The 19,484-nt window shown below is 29.9% G+C and overlaps 2 protein-coding genes across 2 annotated transcripts; both read left to right on the forward strand.

Annotated features, from left to right (window-relative positions):
- The first annotated feature begins 13,462 nt into the window (after positions 1 to 13,462).
- Positions 13,463 to 16,666, forward strand: LOC127284357 (uncharacterized). The gene is made up of 4 exons (XM_051309753.1): positions 13,463 to 13,700; positions 13,812 to 15,062; positions 15,203 to 16,309; positions 16,635 to 16,666. Exons 1-4 carry the CDS (start codon positions 13,463 to 13,465, stop codon positions 16,664 to 16,666), a joined length of 2,628 nt encoding a protein of 875 aa, XP_051165710.1.
- A 368-nt stretch (positions 16,667 to 17,034) lies between these two features.
- Positions 17,035 to 17,779, forward strand: LOC127284358 (uncharacterized). The gene is made up of 2 exons (XM_051309754.1): positions 17,035 to 17,557; positions 17,757 to 17,779. The coding sequence occupies exons 1-2, from the start codon at positions 17,035 to 17,037 to the stop codon at positions 17,777 to 17,779; spliced, it is 546 nt and encodes a 181-aa protein (XP_051165711.1).
- Positions 17,780 to 19,484: the final 1,705 nt, after the last annotated feature.

Below are 19,484 nucleotides of genomic sequence, written 5' to 3' on the forward strand. Positions count from 1 at the left end.
TATTTAAATCCGGTGATAGATCTTACTGCAAGAATTATCGTCCTATAGCAATTATCCCTAATTTTGCTAAAGTGTTCGAATTTAGTATTAAGGCTATCCTTAATAATGCCCTTAAAACTATTGTTTGTGATAATCAACATGGTTGTTTATCAAAAAAATCAACTTTGCCAAATTTGGCAAGTTTGACACAATTTCTTCGTGAATCCTTGCAGTTGGGTTATCAAGTGGATGTGGTTTATCTGGACTTCGCAAAGGCTTTTTGATTCAATCGATCATGAGATTTTGAGAAATAAATTGGACCTTTTAAATTTACCTATAAATTTCAAAAATTTAATTCTGAATAATTTAAAGGATAGATCACATAGAGTTGTCTCGGGAAACTATTGCTCTTCAAATTTTGTTCCTACTCGTGGTGTTCCTCAAGGCTCCTCTTTGGGATCTCCCCTTTTCACTCTTTGCATTAATGATATCACTGTTGGAGTCAAATCTTACTTGCTTTTATTTGCTGATGACCTTAAAATTTATCGACGAGTTAACTCCATTTTTAACGCCTCTGCTCTACAGGATGACCTGGACTTGATCTCACTCTGGTGTGACACTAATAAACTTCGTTTGAACCTTTCCAAATGCCAAATATTATCTTTCAATAAATCAGGATATCCTTTTAAATTTCCTTATAGAATTGATGGTTCTGAGATCGTCAGAGTGATATCAACGCAAGACCTTGGCGTTACTTTTACCTACGATCTCAATTTTACAGATCACATTAACTCTATGCTTTCCAGTGTCAACAAAGTTCTTGGTTATCTTTTAAGATCAGCCTCAAATTTTACAAAATTGAATCATTTATCCTTATGTTTAACGCCTTGGTAAGGTCGCCTGCCGAGTATGCTTCTATTATTTGGTTTCCTTATTTTCAAAAGTACTGTGACCTCATCGAAAGAGTTCAGAAGCGTTTCCTTAAATTTTTAATCTTTAAAATTGATGGTAGTTACCCTCCAAAGGGTAGCAATTATTTGATGATGTGTCAACGTTTTGATTGTTTTACGTTTCATGAGAGACGCATTTTAGCAGCAATCATATTTTTATTTAAAATCCTTCGTAATTATATTGATTGTACTGCACTTCTTAATTTAATCAACATTAGAATTCCCCGTTTTTTTTCACGTAATAAGGAAATTTTTTACATTGATCGTGACAAATTAGTGCTAGTTAGTAACACACCTATTCATTCCGCCTGCTTTCATATTAACCAGATAATAAATAATTTCAATTCCGACTTAGACTTATTCTCTACATCGCAAACTGACTTTATCAAGTGTATTAATCGCTATATAATTAGTATGAGGGATCATAACTGATTCTATTATGTAAATTTTGTATTATTAGTATTATGTATTATTATGTTTTATTGAAATTTTTTCTATATTTCTCGCTATTTTTTGTTATCCTTTTATGGTCCTTACACCGGCACACAAAAAAAAAAATTTCGAGTGCGAAGACCACCACATGGTAGGTTCTCTTCCTTAAGATGTATCTAAAGAGAAAATCCTAGTCCGACCTCGAGTTTGGTTCTTGTTTCATTTTTACAGGCCTGGTGGGGGGTGTAGTTTGAGAAATTAACATACATGGGAATTTAATTTCTTTTATCAACTGAAAGTGAATGTTTGCTTATTCTAACTGTGGATTTTGATTCAGTGGCTCTAATTACATGAAAATTTAATAAATACACAAATTTAAAAATGGCGGACCTAAAATGGTGGATTTTTTGAAAAATTTGCTTGGATTTCCTTGAAACTTGTTACTAGGGGGTTTTTCGGGTCGCTGATTACGAATTTGATGTCAAATTTTATAAATTCAATATGGCGGATCCAATATGGCGGACCTAAAATGGTGGATTTTTGAAAAATTTGTTTGGATTTCCTTGAAACTTGTTACTAGGGGGTTTTTGGGGTCGCTGATTACGAATTTGATGTTAGTTTTTCAAAATTCAAAATGGCGGATCTAATATGGCGGACCTAAAATGGTGGATTTTTGAAAAATTTGTTTGGATTTTCTTGAAACTTGTTACTAGGGGGTTTTTGGGGTCGCTGATTACGAATTTGATGTTACTTTTTCAAAATTCAAAATGGCGGATCTAATATGGCTGAAAATTTTCGAAAAATTGTTTGGTTTTTTGTAAAAAATTGCTATTTTGGGCTGTTTAGGTTGCTGAATAAGATTCTGACACTTCTATTTTTTAAATTTTGCAATAGTGAATTTAATGTGGCTGACAATTAAAATTTTTTTATTTTCTCGATCGTTTACCCTGAATCTGAATTCACCAAAATTTAGTAATGGCTTGATGTAAAAGTTGTCAAAAGATAACTGCATATCTGTAAAAATACAACCTCAAGTTAGTTGTCTTATAAATAATATTTCTCCGATTTAATTTCTATTTTTTCTATTTTCGCGACTAGGACACGTCCCCGTGGTGAAGGCGGGCAACGAATTTTCGTCTAAGTTTCTATGTTTAAAATATGCCTTCATGGCAAAAGTAGATAAGAAGATTACGATGCAGAGGAGGGATACCTCAGTATGAAGCCATTACTAAATTTTGGTGAATTCAGATTCAGGGTAAACGATCGAGAAAATAAAAAAATTTTAATTGTCAGCCACATTAAATTCACTATTCCAAAATTTAAAAAAAAGAAGTGTCAGAATCTTATTCAGCAACCTAAACAGCCCAAAATAGCAATTTTTTACAAAAACCAAACAATTTTTCCAAAATTTTCAGCCATATTAGATCCACCATTTTGAATTTTGAAAAACTAACATCAAATTCGTAATCAGCGACCCCAAAAACCCCCTAGCAACAAGTTTCAAGAAAATCCAAACAAATTTTTCAAAAATCCACCATTTTAGGTCCGCCATATTAGATCCGCCATTTTGAATTTTGAAAAACTAACATCAAATTCGTAATCAGCGACCCCAAAAACCCCCTAGTAACAAGTTTCAAGGAAATCCAAACAAATTTTTCAAAAATCCACCATTTTAGGTCCGCCAAATTGGATCCGCCATATTGAATTTATAAAATTTGACATCAAATTCGTAATCAGCGACCCGAAAAACCCCCTAGTAACAAGTTTCAAGGAAATCCAAGCAAATTTTTCAAAAAATCCACCATTTTAGGTCCGCCATATTGGATCCGCCATTTTTAAATTTGTGTATTTATTAAATTTTCATGTAATTAGTGCCACTGAATCAAAATCCACAGTTAGAATAAGCAAACATTCACTTTCAGTTGATAAAAGAAATTAAATTCCCATATATGTTAATTTCTCAAACTACACCCCCCCACCAGGCCTGTAAAAATGAAACAAGAACCAAACTCGAGGTCGGACTAGGATTTTCTCTTTAGATACATCTTAAGGAAGAGAACCTACCATGTGGCGGTCTTGGCACTCGAAATTTTTTTTTTTTGTGTGCCGGTGTTATTGGACCGCGGAGATTTGTATATAAATAAAATAAAATAAATAAACATTTACTAAACTTTTATTAAAATTTCAAAGTATTTAATAAAAATTGTTAAATAAACTAATTATTATAAAAAAAATATATAATATTTATTAAAATAAAAAAAAAGAAAATTGTTAAATAAATAAAAATTATAAAATAAATAAAAATTAAAAATAAATAAAAATTTAAAATAATAATGTAATTATTATTAAAATATAAATTTTTCATTAAATTTTTCATTAAAAATTAATAACTTTTATTAAAATTGTTAAATAAACAATTTTTCTTAAAAACATTAATAATTATGACAAAAATTTTTAAAATTGTTATTAAAACAAAGATTTATTAAATAATTTATAATTCTTGGTAAATTTTTATAAAACAAACTAATTATAATAAAAACAAAGTAATAATTATTAAAAATTGTTAAATAAATAATTTTTCTAAAAAAAATTTATAAAATTATTATTCAATCAAAGATTTATTAAATATTTTAATTATTTTTGCTAAATTTTAAATTATTATTGGAGATTTGTAATAATTATTAAAAATTTGTTAAATAAACAATTTTTTTTCAAAGTTAACAAAAATTCCTACAATTGTTATTAAATCAAAGATTTTTAAACAGTTCGTGATTTTTGGTAAATTTTTATAAAATTAACTAACAATTAAAAAAAAATGTTATAAAAATTTTATAAACAAAATACTAATTAAAACTATAAAATAATTATTAAAATAAATAAATTAGGTTAAAAAAAATTAATAATAATAATAATCTATTTGCAAAGGGATGTCTGTATTTGTTTACCAAAGATTATATTATATATATTTATCGATTGTTATAAACAATCAATAAATAATTCAATAATAGTAAAAAGAAATAAAAATAGAAAATTTTGAAACTTAACAATCCTCTCCATAAATTGTCTGCTGTTTTCCGCATTTCCAGACATTTTTGTACACCTCTCACACAAAATTGTTTATAATAAAATCCTACAATATCCACACTTTTACTAATTTGTTCGAAAAAAAAAAATATATATATAAATAAAATAAAATACTTAAATAAATACACTGGGTCCTATACTCACGGTACCCTGGAACCAATCTCAACCAGGGTACCGTGTACTGTAGCAGTGCTTAAAAGAGTCACCAAGTAGACACAATATTTAGATTATATGTCGATATACAAAGTATAAGGAATGCTGCGGTCGAGACCATAAGTATTCGGGGACGAAAACGGAAAAAAATCCGCGGTGGATTGTTACAAACTATCGTAACGAAATATAATGATATCAGGCGAAATAACTTTTAATCAGTTGATTTTACAAAAAAATGTTTCAGACAAAAGTTGTTGTGCTCAGAGGGGGACATCCAGTGACAAACTTGAATTTGACCTAAATTAGGACATTTCAAGGTCAACTCTTTTTTTTTAAATGGAACCACCTAGTCTTTATGCTGGAAATCGATAGAGCAGGAAATTCCACGTCGAAATCGTTGATGAACTTTTTTTCGATAGGTCGACCTATTTAGGACAAATAGGTCACTTAATTTTTATTGTATTAGGGGGAATAACTTTAAACTAATTAATTTCACAAAAACATGTTTCAGTCAAAAGTGGTTGTGGTTAAAGGGGAATATTCAGTGATGACCTTGAATTTGTCCTAAATGACCTTAATTAGGTCATTTCAATATCAACTCATTTTTTTATCGAACCATCTACTTTTTGTCACGGTGGTACCTAAAAAGTTTAAATTTTGAGTTTTGTTTTATTGTGGTAAAATTCACTTCTTGTAAATTTTATTACAATACTTTGATAATGAAACTCAATTGTCAGCATAATGCTATGGGAACGGACTCGGGCCTTGTTCTTGAAATGTCATATGTGCACATATTATTATTATAACTATCTAGAATAAAAATGTAAATCGTAAATATCACCAACAGATATATGTGCATTTATTTTAATAATATTTCAAATTTCTACGGGCATTCATAATTAAATATAACCTTAAAAGTGAATATCATTATATATATTAAATATAATCGAAAATCTTTTATCTTAATACTGTAAATGTTACAAGTGCGTTAACGAACATTGCGGCGGCGCCCTGAATGTGTTGGACGTTGCAGCAATGTTCCCAAACCAAAATTGTAAAAGTTAACAAATGGGAATGTTGCGAATGTGTTAATGAACATTGCGGCAGCGTTCTGAGCGCATTAAACGTTGCGGCAATGTTCCCCACTTAAAATTGAAGAAAGTAGCGAACGGCAATGTTACGAATGTTGCGAGTGCGTTAACGAACATTGCAGCAGCGTCCTGAATGCGTTGGACGTTGCGGCAATGTTCCCAAAGCAAAATTGCAAAGGTTAATAAATGGGAATGTTGCGAATGTGCTAATGAACATTGCGGCAGCGTTCTAAGCGCATTAAACGTTGCGGCAATGTTCCCCACTTAAAATTGAAGAAAGTAGCGAACGGTAATATTGCGAATGTTGCGAGTGCGTTAACAAACATTGTAATTGTCGCAAATGAAAAAGGGGTAAAAATACCCAAAATTAAAACATTTTCCAACAAGGAAGATTCATAAAATAAATCCAAAAGACAACAAGTCTTTCAATGATAATTTATGCTTGATTTCATCAAGTGCATATTATTATATTTGGCTATACCATTAAAAGAAAATAGAAACTCAGCATTATTGGCATAGTAACAGGCCCAGAGCTCACGCCTTTATCACGTGTTAAAAACCCTTAGTCCACAAAATTTTCCCACCTGAAGTCTCTAAACGTTCATATAAAAGAACATCGCGGAAGTCAATTAATTGCAGTACAACTCGCATTCGCGAGTCAGCTCTGAAATTTTTCAGAGGCATAAAAACGATTTTGAGACGCCGGGACTAAGCCCGTCCGTGAGTCGGATTTTCAATTTTTACAATCCACTACATAGATAGTGATTAAAATTGGACGGACGAAAAGTTAAAGTAAATACTTCACGCCGACGAAGTCCAACGGAAGTCGTCTTTAATAAAAATCCAGTAATTTGAATAAAATCAAATTATTGAATTTTTGTCTTTTTGACCGGCCAGTCCGCACGTGTGGTGCCTGCGCTGTTTAGATTCGGTGGACCCGTGAGTGCATTCTTGTGCGCTACCAATTGACATTTTCGCGCTTCGATAAGTGTGTATATTTTTCCGCCCGTCGGATAGCAGCTCGACGCCTCGCCCTCGTTAGCTTGCGACGGTATAATAAGCAGTAGAGTAAGTTTTAAAAAATCTATCGTTCCATCTTCTTATCTTACTGTATCATTTCAACATTTTAAAGTCGAGATTTCTTTTTATAAAATAAATGTATAAAAGGGTCTTAATTGTTTTATTGTGTTTATCCCTTAAATTAATTTTCGAATAACGTAACTTGGCAGTTTCTTTTAAAATAGGATACACGATCCCATAAAAATAAACGGAATTTTTTTTTAAATTTCGGCAGCTTGGTGCCTCCAGGACATAGGAAGTAATAATTTTTATAATTAAAATTTTTTGGTTCGTAACACTTTTCATGTTATAAATTGGAAGAGCAGGAAATTCCACGTTAAAATCTTCAAAGTACTTTTTTCGACAGGTCAACCTATTCAAGTTAAATAGGTCATAATCAATTTGACCTACAAGGCCTTGGTTAGGTCTAGTCTAGGTCAAATAATTTTTCCATGAAGAAAGATCAAGTTTTTATGCAAGGAATCGTCAGGCTTCAGAAAATGCAGGCAATGACAAAAATGAAGAATGGTCGACGTCATTTTGTGATTGCGGCAATTCTTTTAATTTTGAGCAGGATCCAAAAATTAAAGTGCAAGTGGGGAAGAGAACCAAAGAATCCGACTTTTTTGATTTGTTTTTCGGCCAGGATATTTTGAAAAAAATTGTTGAGGAAACGAATTTGTATTTTCATCAAAATAAGGAAAATGCTGCAAAATATGCATACGAATTATCAATCCCTGAGCTACGTGCTTGGATTGGTATGCTCATTTTGATGGGAATACATCGTTTACCTCAACAAAAATATTTTTGGAGTACGGATCCAGCACTTAGAGTTGAACATATCGCGAAGATAATGCCTAGAGATAGATTTCGAAAAATTACTGAAATCCTTCACCTCAATGATAATACCCATGCTCTCAAAAAAGATGATCCTAATTACGACAGACTGTTCAAAGTGAGACCTCTCATTAATCATTAGAACAGAAAGGCGTTTGAGGTTTATGCTCCTTCTAATGTGCTATCAGTTGATGAATCAATGATAAAATTTAAAGGTCGATCATCTCTTAAACAATATATGCCAATGAAGCCGATAAAAAGGGGATATAAGGTTTGGTGTTTGGCCGATTCAGAATCTTCGTATATATTGAAATTTGAAATTTGTACAGGGAAATCCACAGATGCACAGAAGTGCCATGAATCTCTTGGGGAACGAGTTGTAACAAATCTTACTAAGGAGCTGCATGGAAGCAAATCCTTAGTAGCATTTGACAACTTTTTCACTTCATTAGATCTAGTAACATCATTGCTTAGAAATGAAATATATTCTGTTGGTACTATACGAATAAATCGGAAGGGTTTACCAGATATGATGAAAAATAAAAAGAAGTTGCAGCGAGGACAGTCAGAAATCAGCAATAAGGGATGTGTTGCAGCTATAAAGTGATATATATATAATGATATATACAACGGTAAAAAGAACACTAAAAAATGGAACTAGAATTGATGTGCTATGTCCGAGTGCTATAGCAACATATAATCGAATTATGGGCGGTGTGGATAGATTCGATCAAAAAAGCAAGCCTACAGTGTGGGCAGACGTTCAAACAAATGGTGGCTCAGGATTTTTTACTTTTGTGTTGATCTAGCAATTGTAAATTCTTTTTCACTTTACCAAATTCACCACGAACGTGTAGAAGAGCAGCTCACGTTCCGTGTGAATTTGGCAAAGCAAATGCTAAAAGAATTTTGTTCTAAACAAAGTGCTGCTCCAACATCTCAATTTTCAAAAAAAAAGGAAATCAATGGACGAAAGTTCAGAAAATGTTGGAAACCACATGCTTGATGTCCAACCGAATCGTTGACGCTGTCACTTTTGCTCTTCAAAAGATCATCAAAAGCGAACAAATGTTTCCGTAAATTCCACGGCAAGTAGATTTTATTAGTAGAAGTGTTAAAATAGAGTTCTTGGCGAAGGTTCACTGTAAAAAAAACCTAACGCGCCTTATTCGGAACCTCTTAGGTGGTGTGGAAGACCGTCACCGCTGCAAACAATTGAATTGAAAGTGAGAAAAATTTAAGAATTTCTAAAAAATTTTTGAACAAACTCGATCCGTCATTTTGAATTTTGAAAATCTGACTGCAGATTCGTAATCAGCGACCCCAAAAACTCCCGAGTGATAAGTTTTAAGGGGAACAGATAAAATTTTGAAAATTTGTCCACCATATTGGATCCGACATTTTGAAATTTTAAAATCTGACTGCAGATTCGTAATCAGCGACCCCAATGTGACGTCCCGGTATGTCAAAACCTCACACTTTTCTTTTTGAAATTTGTCTTAGGATGAGGGATGCAGAATGTCCTAAAAGATGTAATTATATTTTAATTATGTATTGTTGTGTATGTAAGAATGTTTTCCCCGTGTAAAAGAATGTTGTATGAATGAATATTATATTTTATTATTTCTACTTATTTTATATGAATATCATTTTACTCAATTTATTCTTTTATACAATTTTTACACATCTTTAGAATTTCAACATTTTTATTTATTATTCAAACATAAAGAATAAATGTTCGACAATCTGGTTCCTGGGGTTTTCCGTTCACATTTTCAGGAAACACGCAAAATCCTTTTCTTTTAATAAAAAAATACCATAAAGCTGTTTCAATAGAGAAAAAGCCTAAACTAGAAAGAGTATTGATACACATAAGGATCTTAATCCCTAAATTTTAAGATCTCAATAAATAAAACATCTAAAATGAACAAATGCAATAAAGGATCTTGCATTCTCAGAAATGACAATTCCTTAAAAGTGTGCGAGTTAAGCCTTGCAATAAAATTACAATTAGACAAAATAGCAAGGGGCCCAACTCCGCACATAGTGTAAACATTTGTTGGCCAAATGTTTTATTGCACGTCCACCTCAGCGTTTGCCTGGTCCACGTGGACACTAAGGGTTTTTAATACTCAATTTCTATTTTTAGGGCGTGATTTTTATGTTGTTTTCAGCAAATCAGAAACCTTAATTTTCTTCTTTTTCCAAAATTTTCCCGCCTCCTTTAACTTTTGGCAAGTTTTCTTGAGAGTGGGAATGAACGACGCGGTTACCCGGAGCGTCGTCCAACTTCTTTTAATCAGTCTCTTTTCGGTCCCTGTTCGCGAAATTCGGAATTGGTTCCCTTCCTGAACCAATAATTTCTTGAGGTTCGACCTTAGGATTTTCAACGAGATTTGGACTGAAAACGCGCTCTCTTATCACTGTATAATTCCTATTTGTTAAAGGTTCGAACTTAAGATTTGTAGCATGTCCAAATCTCAGTGATCTCCTATAACAGTATAAATCCTCGGAATTAATATTTGGTTCAGGATAGGATCTAATCTCCGGTTTCGTGAATATACCGTTTTTCTTTAACTTTTATATTCATTGAAATTTTATCTTGTCAACTTTTATTCTTTTCAAACTTATTAATTTTATAATTTCACCCTTCTGTTTATTAGATTTTGTAGTTATCAATAAAATTCTTAATTGTTCTTATATGTGAATTTTGTGTATTAATGTGTTTCGTCGAGAAATCTCATTGTGTGCGTAAGTTTGGTAAATAAACAAACAATTTTAATTCAACCTAACTTATTTTCTCTTTCCTTCTATTTTATTATTTAATCCTCTAATAACAAAAATAAGGTGAGTTTCAACTCTTTATAAGTAATAAGATCCCACAAATTCTATTTTTTAGCCGCTCGAAGAATAGAATTCAATATATAATAAAGGATATAAATTTAATTGTCTAAATTTTGAGGTTAAGTTCTTAATTTTTCTTTAATTATTTTTCTTATTCTTTATAATAAATTATTTATATGTTGCGAAATCAATTAGAAATTTTGGTGACGAACTTTTAGTTTTTCTTTTAACCTTTATTTCCATGCCGTTACGTAACACCAAAAACCCCCGAGTGATAAGTCTTAAGGGAAACCGGTAAAATTTTGAAAATTAGTCCGCCATTTTGAATATTGAAAATCTTACGTCAGATTCGTAATCCACGACCCCAAAAACCCCTGAGTGATGAGTTTTAAGGGGAACAGATAAAATTTTGAAAATTTGTCCGCCATATTGGATCCGCCATTTTAAATTTTGAAAATCTGACTTCAAATTCGAAATCAGCGACTCCAAAAACCCCCGAGTGACGAGTTTCAACAAAATCTAAAAGCTAGGTTGCCCGGGGTCACGAAAGGGTTATATTCGTAATCAACGACCTCAAAAAGCCCCGAGTAACGTACTTCCAAAGAATTTGTTTTAAATTTAATTTTTTGTTTCAACATATTGGATCCGCCATTTTGATTTTTGGAAATCTGTTATTATATTCGTAATCAGCTAACCCAAAAACTCCCGAGTCACAAGCTGATAGAGATTTTGATTATGTTTTAATTTTTTTCTATTCGTTATATTTTATTTCGTATTTTGAATTTTGGAAATCTGTTATCAAATTTGTAATTAGCGACCCCGAAAACCTCATAGTAACATTTTTTATGAATATTCAATAAATTTTTAGCATTTTTTAGGGCTTTGTACCCGAAGGGGGAACCTTATTAATGAGGCTAGTGAAGCAAGGCATGTACCCCCCCCTAGCGGCCACACGAATTTATCTAAAGGGCTAAAATTTGGTACACATATGTATTTCGGCCTGTAGATTACAGGAGAAATATAGCGAATCTCATAGGAATTGATTATCATAGCTAGTGAGTCAAGGAAAAACCATGAATTTTTACGAAAAATCCCTAAAAATGACTATGTACCCCCCCCCCACTGGTGGCCACATTTTTTTACATAGAGAGATCAAATTTGGTACACTTATGTATTTTTACGTAAAAATTACAGGAAAAATATAGCAAACATGATTCGGATTGATTTACACAGCGTTGTCAAGAAAAAATCAAAAATTTTGAAAAAAAGCGTTTAATCCTCCTAGCGCACACACTATTTGTCCAAGACAGTTCAGACTTGGTATGCATACGTATTTTTGCGTATAGATTACAGAAAAATGTAACGAGCACGATTGGACTTGATGATCATAATGTTTTTAAGGAAAACTCATATTTTTAGAAAAAATCATGGATTTTACGAATAAACAATCAGATTTTTCCTTGACAACGCCATGTAAATTGATCCGAATCAAGTTCGCTATATTTTTCTTGGAATTTTCATGTAAAAATACGTAAGTGTACCAAATTTGAGCTCTTTATGTCAAAAAGATGTGGCTGTTAGGGGGGTGGTACATAGTCATTTTTAGGTATTTTTCGTAAAAATTCATGGTTTTTCCTTGACAACGCTATGATAATCAACTCCAATCATGCTCGCTATATTTTTTTTGTAATCTACACATAAAAATACGTTAAAATAAATAAATTTAAATTCCTTTAAATAAAATTTTGTTCGTTTTTGGTAGAAAAATACATTTTTTTCCTAAAATTGTCAATTTTTCTTGAAAAACTTGATAAAAAGTTAATCATCAACACTAATCGTGATCGCTTTTTTTCCCTGTATTTTTCCCGTAAAAATACATATCCTTAATAAGAAATCTCTAAAGAGTAACGTAACGCGTATCCCATTGGTCGGAACTTGAACTAACGCGTATCCCATTGGTCGGATCTTGAACCTGATTCTTTTCTCCCTTTCATCGTCGCGTTAAAGTGAGACACATTCTTTTTTTTCTATTTATCCACGTTCTGTTTTCTGAGTGTTTATCATGAAAGCACGTTCAGAGGATAATTTGAAATTTAGGAACGATCTTTTTTATCGACACATGGAAAGTTTAAGTATACGCTCTATAGGAGAATAGGAAAACACTTTTTCTTTTAAAGTATTATTTTATCGACCTAATATTTAAAATCCTTCGGTGTCTCAGTTGCGCCCAAAATGAAGTACATTATTATTTTGAAAGCGATACGCGAAAGTCAATGGAAAGAAGCAATGCATCTGAAACTTATTTTTAGATAAATTTTTATATTTTAATATTTAAGTGAATGTTTATTTAACAATGTATAGATTAACAGTGTAAGTGTAAGTGAAGAAGTTACTTTGAATTTTTATTTAACAGTGTATAGATTTACAGTGTAAGTGTAAGTGAAAAAGTTACTTCTCTTATGAATTTATGAGTGTAAAATGATTAGCAGTGCTTATTAAATATTTTAATACAACTATAACATATTTTGGATCATATACTTCTTCAAAATGTCAGGTAATTAATATTTTCTACTATAATTTATATTTCTTTTACTTTATGAAGATTTATATGATTTTATATTTATATGAGTTTCTGAGATTTATATGAGTTTATGAAATTAACATGAATTTATGAGATTATATTAGTTCATGAGTTTATGAGATTTATATGCGAGTTTATGAAATTTACATGAATTTATGAGATTTAAAATTTACATGAATTTATTAGATTTATATTAGTTCATGAGTTTATAAAATTTATATGAGTTTATAAAATTTACATCAATTTATGAGATTTTTATGAGTTAATGAAATTTACATGAATTTATGAGATTTTTATGAGTTAATGAAATTTATGAGTTTATGAGATATACATGATTTTTTGAAATTTATATGAGTTTATAAAATTTATATGAGTTTATGATATTAATTCATGATGTTATGAGATTTATATGAGTTTATATAATAATAATATATTTTTATAATTCGTGCACTATGCCGCGTAAATTAATGCGTTCTAAAGAAGATGAAGAAGAAGTACAAAGAATTCGAAGAGAAAAAAATGCTGAAAGACAACGGCGTTATCGTTCAAATATTAAATCCAAAAATATTAATCAAGTCGAAGTAAGAAAACAAAATGCTGAAAGGCAACGTTGTTTTCGTGTAAGACATAAAATAAATGTTCAAAATGTTCCTAACAATATTGAAATTAATTCACAATCTACATCTCAGAGTAATAATATTGAAGTCAATTTGTCCAACAATATTGAGGAATCTATAACAGAAAATTATTTAGGAGAAATGAACTGTATTTGTATTCATTGTAATGCAAAACATTTTTCAGGAGAAAGAGGAAATTATAAAGGATTATATTCATTTAATGATTGTTGTGGCCATGGAGGTGTTATTCTTGACAGTATGTCGAATGATTTTCCTTCTGAATTAAAATCTTTATTAGATGGATCACATTCTAAAAGTAGGAGTTTCCATTCAAAAATTAGGGGTTATAATAATTCATTTTCTTTTGCTTCTTTAAATGCAAATGTTGTAAAATTTAATGGAAGACGTCCTGGACCTTATTGTTATAAAATTCAAGGTCAGATTTATTATCAAATGAATAATGCTTTATATCCAGAAGAAGGAGACAATCCATCTTTTGGTCAACTTTTTATTTATGATGCAAATGAATCTATTGAGCGCAGATTAAATCAAAACAATCAACTTGACGTTGAAATTCTTACAATTTTAGAAACAACTATGAGAAATTTTAATGTTTTTTCAAAATCATATAAAATGATGTCAGAGGTTATTGAAATTGAAAACCAATTAGCTATTCAAAGAAATGAGCAGTTACCTGAGTTGCAATTGCTTTTTACGTTAAAAAAGGGAATGGATCATAGGCGATTTAATTTTCAGAGGACAAATGAGGTGGCAGCCATTTTTAAAACTAATTCAGAAGGAGAAATTCCGGAATCTTATGTTACAGTTTACAATAATTGTTCAAAATCATTACAGATAGTAAGTAGTTTAGATCCTAATGTTGAGCCATGGACATATCCGATATTTTATCCGTTGGGCAATAAAGGATACGATATTAATATGCTTAGGGTAGATAGGGATAACAGATCGAAAAAGCATAAAGTTAGTAGAGCAGATTATTTAAAGTATCGTATAGCTTTAAGGGATGAATTTAATCAGTTTTTATTAGGAGGAAGATTGTTTCAACAATGGTTGGTAGATAATTATGTTAAAATTGAAAAAGATAGATTGCTATATTTTCGCAATAATCAACTTAAAATTAGAGCAGAATCATACAAAGGATTAATTGATCATTTGCAACATCGAGCTGATGATATAGACACACATGTTGGTAAATTAGTTGTTTTGCCATCAACATTTATTGGTTCTCCTAGAAATATGACACAACTTTATCAAGATTCGATGGCAATTGTAGGTAAACATGGCAAACCTGATTTATTTATTACCATGACATGCAATCCGAAGTGGAAGGAAATTGAAGAAAATTTATTACCTAATCAGACAGCCTCAGATAGACCAGATATTGTTGGAAGAGTATTTGCTCTAAAGGTCGATTGTTTATTAGATGTTATTATAAAAAAAAAATATTTGGAGATGTATTATCTTATGTATCTGTAATAGAATTTCAAAAGAGAGGTTTACCTCATATTCATTTGTTAGTAATATTAAAACAAAATTCAAAATTATTGACGCCAGATAGTGTAGATCGTTATATTTCTGCGGAAATTCCTGATGAAAATTTGCATCCTTTATTACACAGTATTGTAATAAAAAATAATATTCACGGACCTTGTGGAGATTGGTGTTTAAAAGATAATAAATGTTCAAAACATTTTCCTAAAGATTTTAACTCAGAAACAACATTCACTTATAATAGCTTTGTTAATTATCGTCGAAGAGATACGGGAAAAAGTTATACTAGACCAAGTGGATACATAGTTGATAATCGACATGTTGTTCCGTACTGTCGTGAACTCACTTTCATATTTAATTGTCATATTAATGTTGAGGTCGTTTCCAGCATAGATTCAGTAAAATATTTATATAAATATATTTACAAGGGGCACGATGCAGCAGCAATATTAATTACTGATAGTAATGGTAATATTACTCTGGGATATGATGAGATTAAGCAATATGAAGAAAATCGATATGTCGGGCCTGTTGAAGCATATTGGCGTATTGCGTGTAAAAATTTATTTAAAAAAAGTCATAGTATTACTCGTTTACCCGTACATTTACCTGAAGAACAAAATATTATCATCTCTGAAACCAATAATGGGAATAATGTTTCTTTTAATGTCAATAAGAAAAGTAAGCTTGTAGATTATTTTGATTTAAATGTACGTGACTTAGACGCTTGCAATTTCTATTATACTGAAATTCCAGAATACTACACTTGGAAAGAAAAGGATTCTAAATGGGTAAAACGTAAAGGTTTTGATAATACAATCGGACGCATGTATTCCGTTAATCCTTGTCAAGTCGAATTATTTCACTTGCGGTTATTGTTATTGTCAACAAAAGGAAAAAAATCATTCGAAGATTTATGTACAGTAAATGGTGTGTTTTATGATACATTCAGTTCGACTTGTCTTGCGTTAGGACTCATCGAAGATGATGATGAATGGAGACGAGCTTTAAGTGATGGTGCTTTATGGAAAATGCCTCAAAGTTTACGAAGATTATTTGTTAGAATATTAATTCACTGTCAGCCAATTAATCCTCATGAATTGTGGAATGAGTTTAAAGATAAATTTTCTGAAGATTATTCAAGAAATTTTGGAACTCTCGAAGCTCAAAGTAAGGCTTTTTTCAACATAAAATCTTTATTAAGTGAAGAAGGTTATAGTTTAAAAGAATTTCCCAGTTTGGAGTGTATTGAAAAAGATTATATGGAAATTGAATTTCAAAACGATAATATTTTTAATCATAATGAAAATATTATTGGTGCTCAAAACTATGATCTATTAAATATCAAGCAGAAAGAAATTGTTGATTATGTATTAAATATGCTACATAATTCAAATGAAAGTTCCAATAAATGCATATATATTGATGGACCTGGCGGTTGTGGTAAAACTTTTTTGTATCAAACACTTTATTTTTTAATAAAAAATATTGGCAGACATGTTTGTAACATGGCATTTACTGGAATAGCTGCTACTTTACTTCCAAATGGAAAAACAGTACATAAAGTTTTTGGGTTACCTGTACCTCTTTACAGTGACTCTTCCTCCAGTATAAAAGTAAATTCAAAAGAGGGAGAATTTTTAAAAAAAATCGACGTTTTTATTTGGGATGAGGCACCAATGGCACCGAAGTACGCATTGGAAATTATGGATAGAACTTTAAGGGATATTATGAAATCAAACATTCCATTTGGAGGAAAAATTGTTATTTTAGGTGGAGATTTTCGTCAAATTCTTCCAATTAAAGAAAAAGGAACAAAATCTGAAATTATAAATTTATCAATAAAATTCAGCAAAGTTTGGAAATTTTTTTTGATTTATTCCTTAACTGAAAATATGAGAGCTTTGCCAGAAGAAAAAGATTTTATTGAATTTTTATTAAGCGTCGGAAACGGTTCTACTAATGATGACAATGATATAATAAAATTACCTGAAAGAATTATTGCTCCCCGAAATGCAGATATCGTTCAAGATACATATGCCGAAGTTATTAGAAATAAACGTTTCGATGAACTTTCACAATTTGCAATTTTGTCTGCAAGAAATGCTGATGTAGATGAGATAAATAAAAGAGTAGTACAATTGTTAGATAGTGCGGGAGAAACAAAATTTACAAGTATTGATAGTACTGAAAATTGTGGTAATGATAATAATACTGAAGTTATTTTACCAGAATATCTTCATAGTTTATCACCACCTTCCCTTCCGCCGTACGAATTAAAATTAAGAATTAATACTGTTGTAATACTTATTAGAAATCTAAGCATTAACGAGGGTTTGTGTAATGGTACAAGATTATTAATTAAGGGTTTATCCAACAATCTTCTTCAATGTGAAATATTAACTGGTGATAAAAAAGGTAAAATTGTTTTTTTAAATCGTATTTCATTATATTGTGAAAATATTTATCCCTTCACATTTAAAAGAAGACAGTTTCCCATTAAATTAGCATTTGCTATGACCATTAATAAAGCTCAGGGACAAACATTTAAAAAAATTTCTTTAGATCTAAAAAAAGACGTATTCAATCACGGACAATTATATGTTGCAATTTCTAGAGTGCGTTCCTATGACAGTGTAAAAATTTATTTAGGTTCTCAAAGAAGTGAAAGTAATATAAAAAATTATGTATATAAAGAAATTTTCCAATGGATTTAAAAAATTTTTTGCCCTTCCATAATAACATTACATTACAAAGTTTTAATTTTTATAATATTTACAATTTCTTTTTCTTATAAACAAATAAAAATTACTTCTTCATGTGGGCATATTTCAAATTTCAATACAATTATTAGAAAATGATATTTCAGATGTTCTATAATATAAATATCTTTAACTAATTTAAATAATATATAATAAAAAACATATTCCTTGAATAATAATTTTGATAATTTCTTAGTATAATAATTTTATTTCTTTATCCTGCAGAAATACTATTAAATTTCTTAAATAAACTAGATATGCCTCTTAAAGTCTTATGTGTAGTGTGCCTTTATTGTGGCAGATAATTGAGTTAAATAAAATAGTTTTTGCTCTTGAAATATATTCCTTAACGATGTAGATTTCAAATGAAACTCAAAACTCCAAAGGATCATATTACTTTCGAACCCCTCTTGTTTAATATTTTTTAGTTTCTTCATCTATTGCTGACTATATATTTATTCAATTCTACAAATTTTGATTAACTATTTCTATATTGCTTTAAATACTTCTTACTTTAATATTTTATTTAACCAAAAATAACTATGAACATGAAGTAAAATAATTTTTGCGATATTTCTACGAATTTCATTAATAGGTGAGTTCTTTTATTTTATATTATTTCATTATTTTTCTATTTTTTCCTACTATTTGTATACATTACTCATTTTCTTATTAATTTTCATAATAAACAAAAAAAATTTCTTGCATTTTAATTAAATATTGCTTGACTTTTCAATCATAACATATTAATAACCAATTATGTACGTGTATCATTAATACAATAGTAAACTTTTTGTAATTATTGAAAACAAAAACTTCTTTATAAGCAAGATATATCATTATTATATTACATTTCGTACAATAAGATTTTATTAAAATTTTGCATCAATTTTCTAAATGAAAATAATTCAAATAAAATTATGTTCCTTTTACATTAACATTATAACATAGTTGATAATTAAGTAATTTCCCAATTATAATGAATAATTATTACATAAAAAATTTTTTTTTATTATTTCATATTTCTCCTTCTTCTACATTAATAAGTTTACATGTATTATGTTCTACACGACATAATTGCTAATTATCATTAATTTCCTACACTTTCCTTATTAATATAAACTTTTAATATGAATATCTTATTACATAAATTTATCTTATAATAAACAATTTTCCATTAGTAATTATTTTACAAAAATATATACCAACAATATATAAATATATACCTAAATTACAGTAAGGTCCTCTACAGTTAAAAAAAAGGAAAATACTGAAAATGCCCATAAAGATTGGTCACATTTGTTTTGGAAATAGTTCTTTTCGAGACTTCAAGCTGTGCACTTCTTCTGGGTCCAGTGTGGTTGGAACATTCCCTCCAACAAATAAGTTGAATACACAAGTGTCAACTTTTGAAGCCACAACATTAGAATTAGGTATTTACAAATTATTTATATTACATAATACAATGCAATTAGTATAATGAAACTACTTTTTTCCTGTTACATTCATTTCAATATATCAATTCTAATATTTTAAAAACTTATTTTAGTAATACATTCTTTTACAATATAAATAATTATATT

Source organism: Leptopilina boulardi, unplaced genomic scaffold (assembly GCF_019393585.1).
Source record: "Leptopilina boulardi isolate dan_hultmark-lab unplaced genomic scaffold, ZJU_Lbou_2.1 LbouV2_324, whole genome shotgun sequence".
NCBI lineage: Eukaryota > Metazoa > Arthropoda > Insecta > Hymenoptera > Figitidae > Leptopilina > Leptopilina boulardi.

Bases quoted from the DNA above. Each gene is read 5' to 3' on its own strand.
- LOC127284357 (XM_051309753.1), top strand. From the start codon at position 13,463: ATGCCGCGTAAATTAATGCGTTCTAAAGAAGATGAAGAAGAAGTACAA. The intron at 15,063-15,202 runs GTTTATTAGATG...TATTGACGCCAG, and splicing joins ATTTGCTCTAAAGGTCGATT to ATAGTGTAGATCGTTATATT. The intron at 16,310-16,634 runs GTAAGGCTTTTT...AAATATTGGCAG, and splicing joins TGGAACTCTCGAAGCTCAAA to ACATGTTTGTAACATGGCAT.
- LOC127284358 (XM_051309754.1), top strand. From the start codon at position 17,035: ATGAGAGCTTTGCCAGAAGAAAAAGATTTTATTGAATTTTTATTAAGC. The intron at 17,558-17,756 runs GTAAAATTGTTT...TGCAATTTCTAG, and splicing joins ATTAACTGGTGATAAAAAAG to AGTGCGTTCCTATGACAGTG.